General features: G+C 55.6%; 1 protein-coding gene across 1 annotated transcript; it reads right to left on the bottom strand.

The window, feature by feature from the left end:
* Positions 1 to 2,428: 2,428 nt before the first annotated feature.
* Positions 2,429 to 6,399, bottom strand: PLEKHO1 (pleckstrin homology domain containing O1). The gene is made up of 3 exons (XM_015406298.1): positions 6,215 to 6,399; positions 6,006 to 6,107; positions 2,429 to 3,336 (listed from the first exon to the last, which is right to left on the bottom strand). Exons 2-3 carry the CDS (start codon positions 6,012 to 6,014, stop codon positions 2,575 to 2,577), a joined length of 771 nt encoding a protein of 256 aa, XP_015261784.1. The 5' UTR covers positions 6,015 to 6,107; positions 6,215 to 6,399; the 3' UTR covers positions 2,429 to 2,574.
* Between the last annotated feature and the right edge of the window lie 3,426 nt (positions 6,400 to 9,825).

The raw sequence follows: 9,825 nt of genomic DNA on the forward strand, positions 1-9,825 counted from the left end.
GACCTTGGGCAAGCCATAGTTCTGATAAGAGCTGTTCTACCAGAGCTCTCTCAGCCCCACCTGCCTCACAGGGTGTCTGTTGTGGGGAGGGGAAGGGAAAGGAGTGTGGAAGCCCCTCTGAGAATCCTTTGGGTAGTGAAGGGCAGGGTATCAATCCAATCTCTTCTCTTCTTCTAGAGACCTTAGAGAGCATCAGTCCGTCAAGGTCCGTCTCATCTAGTCAGATGGGCAGCTGCTCTCCAGGGTTTCAGGCTGAGAAGGTCTTTCACATCGTCTACTCCCTGGTCGTTTTAAGTGGAGATGCCGGGGGACTGAACCTGGGACCTTCTGCACACCAAGCAGATATTCTACCACTGAGCCATGGTTCCCGCCCTCCCACCCGGGTGAAGGGTGCTCTATGGCACACAGGCAGCAGGCCAACCCTCCCCTCCTCCACAAGGGCCCACCTTGCTGGTACCAATTCCACACACACACCCCAAATCCTGCTAGTTTCCAGACTGCTGGGAGAAAAAAACAGCAGGCTTGGCTTGGCACGCCCTTCAAGCGTCAGTTGCCAGGCACTGGGCCGGCCACGATGCCTTCCGCAAACCCAGCGGCAGCAAGCAACGGAAGAAAGGGATCCTTGCCCGGATCCCTCTCTTTTCAAACTCCTCAGCTGTGCGCTTCGCCACGTTCTCTAGGACGCTAAGCAGGCTACACGAACACGAGCAACGCCTGACGTACAGCAGTTCGTCGCCATCGACGCTCTGCATGTGTTGTGTACCCAAGAGCCTTTGCACGGCACTGGCTCATCACGAGCGGCTTCGGCATTTAGCGGAGGACCGGGATTCTGCCAGGGCGAGAGCTGTCTGTTAAAACTGGATTTTCCAATTAAAGCGGATGGTTTGCCCGGCCTGAGCTGAGTGGAACCGGATCGACAAGGACGGTAGCTGGGCCTTTTGCTTCAGTGAGCACGTTGCGGAAATCGAGTAGACTATCTCGTTTTGACAGAGAGACATTCACTCCCTTTGCGGTAGGTGAAGGCTAGCCTCGAGTAAGGTGGACATGCTTGGGGAAGAAGTGAGCGGCGATTCACAAAAGCTCCTCCCCTGCCACAAATTCTGTTAAGTCTTTAAGGTGCTGCTGGACTGTGGCTCTTTTCTAGCGCTTTGCCGAGAGGTGGGGAAGGAACCAAGGCTGGAATGGAGCGTCGAGGGAATGAGTGAGCAGCGTTCGGAATTCCCTGCCAGAGGACATAGTGATGGCCACAGGAATAAACAGCTTTAAAAGGGGATTAGACAGATTCATGGAAGATAAGTCTGTTAAGGGCTACTAGCCATGGTGACTAAAGGGAACCTCCATGTTCAGAGGCAGTCAACTTCTGGATCCCAGAGCCAGGAGGCCACACCAGGGGAAGGCCTCGGCCTCTGTAACCTGTTGCTGGCCCTCAAGAGGAACTGACTGGCCGCTGTGTGAGACAGGAGGCTGGACTAGATGGACCCTCACTGGTCTGACCCAGCAGGGCTCTTCTGGGGTTCTCCTCAGGGGAAGGCCTCGGTCTCCCTGCCCTGTTGTTGGCCCTCCAGAGGAACTGGTTGGCCCCTGTGCGAGACAGGATGCTGGACTGGATGGACCCTCCCTGGTCTGACCCAGCAGGGCTCTTCTGGGGTTCTCCTCAGGGGAAGGCCTCGGTCTCCCTGCCCTGTTGTTGGCCCTCCAGAGGAACTGGTTGGCCCCTGTGCGAGACAGGATGCTGGACTGGATGGACCCTCCCTGGTCTGACCCAGCAGGGCTCTTCTGGGGTTCTCCTCAGGGGAAGGCCTCGGTCTCCCTGCCCTGTTGTTGGCCCTCCAGAGGAACTGGTTGGCCCCTGTGCGAGACAGGATGCTGGACTGGATGGACCCTCCCTGGTCTGACCCAGCAGGGCTCTTCTGGGGTTCTCCTCAGGGGAAGGCCTCGGTCTCCCTGCCCTGTTGTTGGCCCTCCAGAGGAACTGGTTGGCCCCTGTGCGAGACAGGATGCTGGACTGGATGGACCCTCCCTGGTCTGACCCAGCAGGGCTCTTCTGGGGTTCTCCTCAGGGGAAGGCCTCGGTCTCCCTGCCCTGTTGTTGGCCCTCCAGAGGAACTGGTTGGCCCCTGTGCGAGACAGGATGCTGGACTGGATGGACCCTCACTGGTCTGATCCAACAGGGCTCTTCTGATGTTCTTACAACATTCTGTGTGCTACAACAACACCCCCCCCAACAAACACGCACAAGACCCAACATCCACTAGTCCTTATTTTCGAAAGGCCACCTGCACGACACCTGACTTGGTGCCCTTTTTACAGAAGTCGCATCGACGGGGGAGCGTCTGTTTCCCAAATAAATAAAAAGCATGAGTGCAGTCACATTTATTTCAATGTGTTCGTCTGGAGATGGGCGGGCGGGAGGGAGGGGTGTCGGAAGGGGTGTCACAGGGGCAGAATGGGGCTTGTCGGGGGCGGGGCAAGAGCAGGCACCTGAACGCTTCAAGCACTGTCAAGAAAAATAGAGATTGGTAGCAATCCCCTTGACACCCCCCCTCCCCGCCGCCCAGGGGCCCCCCCTTGCCTTCACATCAGGCTCTTCCTGTACTGCGACTGCTGCGCGGCCTGTCGGGGCTTCAGCTCGGAGACCTGCAGCTCCAGCTGCCTGTAGAGGTTCCGGAGCTCCCGGACCTCGGTCAGCACCCGCTGGGCTTGGCTCCAGTGGGACGTGGCCTCCCCCAGCAGCCGCTCCGTCTCCTGCAGGACAGCCTCCGAGTCCAGCTTGGCGGGGGAGGAGGAGGAGGAAGGGGAGGAGGTGCCCAGCTCCTTCGCCTTCCGCCTGCCTTCCCCGTAGCCCTTCACCTCCGCCAAGAGTTCCTGTGTCTTTTCAAGTTTCAGCGCGACAAGTTCCTGGATCCGGCTCAGCCGCTCCGGCTCGGCGGCGGCAAAGTGGTCCCCGAGGCCCTTCCGCAGGACCGCCCGGTGCACCGAGCAGGAATCCCGGCACGAGAGGATCTCTTCCATGGAGGCGCACTTGTTCTTCTCCGCGTGGGAGAGCTTCTTCGGTGCCTGAGGCGTGTACACGGTCCCTCTGTCGAAGGGATCCTCCCGCGGCGAGGACCGGTCCCAAGAGATGGCCTCTCGCCTCGGGAGGCTGTTCGTCCGGCCCCTCTCCGGCGGCTTGGCGCTCTCGGGATCCGAACACCTCCGTCCCGCGGCGAGGTGGGCGACCGTCTTGTCCAGATCCACCCGGAAGTTGTCCTCGCAAGTGGCGGGGTCCTCCGGGGAGGCGTCCTCTTCCTGGATCAAGTCAAGGGTCAGCATCCCGTCAGACGTTGAGGTAGATGCCTAGAAGCGGAGAGCCCCCGAAAAAAGGAAGAGCCCTGTGGTTCTCTAAGGCATTCCGGGACTCAACTCCGGTTGTCCTTCCATCACGTCCATCCAGCGGCAGAGATACAAGGAGATACCAAGAACCAAGTGAAGAAGAATTCTGGCCCGCTTGATGTTGGATCTGACGGGAGGAGGACCACATTTCAAACGGTTACAGTCAGTGTTCCCTCTAAGCTGAGTGAGTGTGAGCTAGCTCACAGTTTTTTAGCCTCTGGCTCACACCTTTTTGTCATAGCTCAGGAAGGACGGCTCCAGAGCAGGGCTATTTTTGGGCAGGAACGCACAGGGACGGAGTTCCGGCTGGCTCCTGAGTTGGTCACGCCCAGCAGGAACTCATTAGCATAATAGGCCACACCCAACAGCAGAAACTCATTAGGGTTGGCTGCATTAGGGGTGTGTGGCCTAACATGCAAAGGAGTCCCTGCTACAAAGAAAAAACTCTGGGTTTTGACAACAAACAAAGTAAACAGAATAAGAAGTAAAAGGTGGGTGTGGCTGGATGACCGCACTTCTGGTAACGTGGGTGTGTGGCCTAATATGCGAATGAGCTGTGCTGTCAGGGGTGCGGCCTAATATGGTAATGAGTTTATGCTATAGGGTGTGTCCTATTATGCTAATGAGTTCTTGCTGGGCTTTTTCTACAAAAAGAGCCCTGCCCCAGAGCAAACTAAATTTATGCAGTAGCCGAATCGCTCGCTCACAACCCTAATGCCGGTAGCTCAGAAAATAGAATTTTTGCTCACAAGACTCCACAGCTTAGAGGGAACACTGGTTACAGGGGCGTGGCGGACAGTGTAGAGACCAGCGTTCCAATCCCCACCCAAACCGTGAAACTGACATCACGACCTCTCCATTTAGCCCCACCTCCAAGTGTTGTCAGGAGGTTAAAATGTAGAGAAACAACATGGCGGCCACCCCGGGCTGCCTGTGGAGGAATAAGCTATGGATGCCGCAGGAATGGGCGCGTTCAAACCCCCCCCCCCATGCCTCTGCCTCCGCGGCCATATTGCAGTGACCAAACAGCAAAAAATAAAATAAAATACTCCCATCTCCCTTTTACATCACGTGAATCATACTGTAGGTAAAGTCGCCAACCTCCAGGTGGAGGCTGGAGATTTCCAGGCAGGAGAGATCAGTTCACTGACTGAAAACAGCCACTTTGGAAGGCGGACTCTATGGCGTTATGGAGAAGAGAGACGAGAGATTGGGTTTATACCCCCTGCCCTTCACTCGGGAGTCTCAGAGCGGCTCACAATCTCCTTTCCCTTCCCCTCCCCACAACAGACACCCGGTGAGGTCGGTGGGGCTGAGAGAGTCAGTTCAGTGTCGTGGTTAAGTGCGCAGACTCTAATCTGGGAGAACCAGGTTTGATTCCCCACTCCTCCACTTGCACCTGGCTGGATGGCCTTGGGCAAGCCGTAGTTCTGATAAGAGCTGTCCTTGAAAAAGAGCCGTTTCTGTCAAGAGCTCTCTCAGCCCCTGCTTTTCACTTTGGGAGGCCTCTTGTGAGCCAGTCTGGTTCCGTGGTTGAGTGTGCGGACTCTAATCTGGGAGAACCGGGTTTCATTCCCCCACTCCTCCACTTGCACCTGGCTGGATGACCTTGGGCAAGCCGTAGTTCTGATAAGAGCTGTTCTTGAAAAAGAGCTGTTTCTGTCACAGCTCTCTCAGCCCCGCCAACCTCACAGGGTGTCTGTTGTGGGGGGGGGAAGGGAAAGCGGTGTTGTGAGCCGCTCTGAGACTCTTTTGGGTTGTGAAGGGCGGGGTATAAATCCAATCTCTTCTTCTTCTTCTTCTCTAGACAGAACTGCTCCTGAGAGCAGCTCTGAGAGAACTTGTGACTGACCCAAGGTCACCCAGCTGGCTTCATGTGGAGGAGCGGGGAATCAGAGCCACTACACCAAACTGGCTTCGCTTATGCCCCACTGAAGCCCCTCCCCTCCCCCCTCAGGCTCCACCCTCAAAAACTCCCAAGTCTTCCTCAGCCCAGAGTCGGCCACCCGAACTGTAGATATTATTCTGAAGTGTATGCTGCCTTGACTGTAATGGCAAAAATGATGGTCTAAACAGAAATAGAGTGAAATAACCAGAGCGACCACAACAGGGAGGCCTGTGAAGTCAGACACAAGAAGAAGAAGGAGACTGGATTTATACCCCTCCGTTCACTACCCAAAGGTGTCTCAGAGCGGCTTACAAACTTTCCCTTCCCCTCCCCACAACAGACACCCTGTGAGGCAGGTGGGGCTGAGAGAGCTCTTGACAGAAACGGCTCTTTTTCAAGAACAGCTCCGGGAGAACTTGTGACTGGCCCAAGGTCATCCAGCCAGGTGCAAGTGGAGGAGTGGGGGAATGAAACCCGGTTCTCCCAGATTAGAGTCCGCACACTCAACCACGGAACCAGACTGGCTCACAAGAGGCCTCCCAAAGTGAAAAGCAGGCCACATGGCAGAGAAGGGCTGGAGTTCTGATGGGTCAGAGCCAAATTTAGCACACAGGCTCTCTCCCCAATGGCAGACAGCACAAAGCTTGGCTCCTTACGACAAATCCCCGGCGACACTCGGTTTCCCGAAGGCCGGAGTGTTGGGTGGGAGGCGTCAGCACGGGACTCTAGCGCCTGCGGTACCTACCACAGCCATCAAGTGGCCCCGGGTCGGGGGTCGCCTGGAGTGCTGGATCTTTGCCCTGTCGCGGGTTGGGTGGGCGAGATAGCTCTCCTCCTCCACAGTAACCTGAAATGCAACACAAGCGCCCGTCAGCCACCGCAACGAGCACCTTCGCCCACTCCCTGCGCGGCAACTGGAGCCCAGATGAGAGATCTCGGTGAATAATTTATCACCTCAGTGTTGCCTTTCCGCAGGCAGGGCCCTCCGACCGCTGATCCCGGAGCTCTTCTGCGTATCCATTACTCACAACAAGCAGCTGGAATATCTCTGGGGAGACGGCTCATCGGCTGGATGAGGGGTCCACGGGCACACATCCAGCTCTCCACTCCGTCCTCCACTCAAACACAGACCAGACCAGCTGTCCCGACTGCAATCGAGAAGCCTTTCCCTTGGGAATGCCTTCCGGGAACCTGGACGAGCCCTTCCTGGGTCCGGCACCGCCCCCTCCCAGAATAACTGCCAACCCTCCTTCTGCCTCCTCCTGCCCACACTTCCTGCGGGTTAAGCCTTACTCCTTGCCAATCAGGATCCACAAGTGAGCATATCCCACTTACTGCCCCCACGGCTATCTGGGTCCGCTGATCAAAACCATGAAACAAACACACACAAGGAAAGATAAGCATATGGAGCAGACGTCTATCAGTGGCTCTTAGCCACAAGGTATAAATAGGAACTCTCAGGCTGGGGCAAGGGATGCTCTGTCTTCTTGGTGCTTGGGGGAGGGGAGATCAACAGTGGGAGGGCTTCTAGTGTCCTGGCCCCACTGGTGGACCCCCTGAGGGCCCCTGGTATTTCTGGCCACTGTGTGACACAGAGTGTTGGACTGGATGGGCCATTGGCCTGATCCAACATTGGCTTCTCTTATGTTCTTATGTTAAGAGCAGAGGTCCATCAATGGCTATTAGCCACAAGGTACAGATAGGAACTCACAGGCTGGGGCAGGTGATGCTCTGTCTTCTTGGTGCTTGGGAGGGGGCAACATTGGGTGGGGCTCCTAGTGTCCTGGCCCCACTGCTGGGCCTCCAGATGGCCCCGGGTATTTTTTGGCCACTGTGTGACACAGAGTGTTGGACTGGACGGGCCATTGGCCTTAAAGTTCTTAAAGAGCAATTGTTAAAGGTTTCTTAAAGAGCAATTGTTAAAGGTTTCTTAAAGAGCAATTGTTAAAGGTGTCTTGAGACATTCTGCCTGTTTCATGACAAAATGCCACCCTCAACCAGGGTGGATGTTTGTTCCTGCAAAACGTTTAATCTGCCCCGAAAATGCTACGATTCTTCTTCTGTTCTTGTGCAAAAGGAAGGCGAAAGGAACAGTGTCCTTCCACGGTGCTCAGCTGCGTAGCTCTGCGCTTACTGGGTCTTCTGGTTGAGGAACCCTCCCCAACCTCCTGCGGAGGGCCTTTGCCCCCCCCCGCCCCCCGCAGTGAGGGTGATGACCCAGGAAGTGTGTGTGTGTGTGTGTCTCCAGAGCTCTTGCTTCTAACGTGTCTTTCATAGAACTCAGAATTCAGCAAGAGGGGGATTTGGGGGAGAGAGCGGCTGGCTTGTAAGACCCAGGCAGAGCATTTCTCTAACTCTTGCTGTGGATCTCGAAAGCCCAGGGGAGGGCCACGATCCGAAGGGCCACAGCCTACGGGCCCTTCACTCCCGGCCTTGATGGAGTAAGCTTAGGGACACCAGCCCGGGATGCCTTTTACTTTTGTTTCCTGTTTGCTTCTGTACTGTGTTTTATTCAAATCTGTTTCGATTGTACTGTATTTCTCGTAAGCCACTTTGGGTCCCAGCAGGGGAGAAAACGGAGATAAAAATAAACCAGCTCAGTAAAATAAAATAAGTCCGGCCTGAGAACCACTACTTTACGCAGAGAGTGGTTCAAATGTGGCATTCGCCGCCAGAGGATGGAGTGATGGACACAGAAACAGAAAGCTTTAAAAGTGGATGAGATAGATTCATGGAGGATAAGTCTATCAATGGCTACTAGCCATGATAACTGAGGGTAGCCTCCACATCCAGAGGCACTAATTCTCTGGATCCCAGAACCAGGAAGCAACATCCGGGGAAGGCCTCGGCCTCTGTGCCCTATTGTCGCCCTCCAGAGGAACTGGTTGGCCCCTGTGTGAGACGGGAGGCTGGACTGGATGGACCCTCCCTGGTCTGACCCAGCAGGGCTCTTCTGATGTTCTTCTCAGGGGAAGGCTTCGGCCTCTCTGCCCTGTTGTTGGCCCTCCAGAGGAACTGGTTGGCCCCTGTGTGAGGCAGGAGGCTGGACTAGAAGGACCCTCACTGGTCTGACCCAGCAGGGCTCTTCTGATGTTCTTCTTAGGGGAAAGGCCTTGGCCTCTCTGCCCTGTTGTGGGACCTCCAGAGGAACTGCTTGGCCACTGTGTGAGACAGGAGGCTGGACTGGATGGACCCTCACCGGTCTGACCCAGCAGGGCTCTTCTGATGTTCTTCTCAGGGGAAGGCCTCGGCCTCTCTGCCCTGTTGCTGGCCCTCCAGAGGAACTGGCTGGCCCCTGTGTGAGACAGGATGCTGGACTGGATGGACCATTGGTTTGATCCAGCATGTAACCATCCCCAAATGTGTGGTACCAAACTGAAGCCGGCACATAGGGTGGCAAGACCACTTTGCAGCTAGAGGGGGCTGCTCTACCCACCCGCATCTCTATCTATCTTTGCCTGCTAAGGCCGAGGTTCCGACGCAAATAGGCCTGCTCAATTTGTAGCTGGAAACGTTGACTCAAAGCACTGTGGAACTCCATGACCCATGCCCGGCAGTTTCACAGAACTTGAAATCTTTGCAGAGGAAACAATCGAGTTGTTGAACTGCATGTATCAACGCTGTGTGAGTGTTGCGGACAGTAGACGGTGGTTTCTTTTAAAGTTACCAATCAAAACCAGACTTGTGTCCCTACAGCTGCCTAAGCGACCATGCAGATTGGAAAGTTCCCAGCTGGGGAGCTATATTTGGCAATGGGAACTTTCCAGACACCACTGTTGTGTGTTATGCAACATGACGAAGATGCGTGACTGCTGTTTTTGGAACAGGCGGTGTCATGCCCACACAGAAGCTCAGCTGTGGCTGGCCAGCAACCAAAAAACGGCGGCTGCCGTGGAACGGGCCGTCGTGCCATTGAGCACATGGGCCGTTCAGCCTCCCCTTGGAAGTGCCGGAAGAAAAGCTCTTAAAAAAACAGAACGGCTACACCCGCCGCTGCCTCTCCCTGCTGAAGCTGACTCCAAAGAGCAAACCGTGGGGCTTGTTTCTCCCAAATTTGGCACCAATGAAACGGCTCTCCCTTTCCCAGTCACCACCACGTGCAGAATGAGTCACCACACACAAAGGCAGCAGGGGAGGGAGAGAGAGAGCCAGATGGCTCCACAGGAGCACAGACAACCGACAGCGGTCTCAGTTTTTTTCCTAGCTGGAGGAGAAGGGGAAGGAACCGGACCGATCTCCTGCCCAGTGGTGTGGGTGGCAATACTAGTAGAAGAAGAGGAGGAGGAGGAGGAGATTGGATTTATACCCCGTCCTTCACTTGGAGTCTCAGAGCGGCTTACAAACTCCTTTCCCTTCCCCCTCCTCACAACAGACACCCTGTGAGGTGGGCGGGGCTGAGAGAGCTCTGACAGAAATGGCTCTCTTTCAAGAACAGCTCTGACAGAACGATGGCTTGCCCAAGGTCATCCATCAGCTGCAAGTGGAGGAGCGGGGAATCAAACCCGGCTCTCCCAGATTAGAGTCCGCGCACTTAACCACGACACTAAACTGTAGTGTGGGGAAAG

The sequence above is a fragment of the Gekko japonicus genome, unplaced genomic scaffold, assembly GCF_001447785.1.
Source record: "Gekko japonicus isolate JY-2015 unplaced genomic scaffold, Gekko_japonicus_V1.1 scaffold1674, whole genome shotgun sequence".
Classification (NCBI taxonomy): domain Eukaryota; kingdom Metazoa; phylum Chordata; class Lepidosauria; order Squamata; family Gekkonidae; genus Gekko; species Gekko japonicus.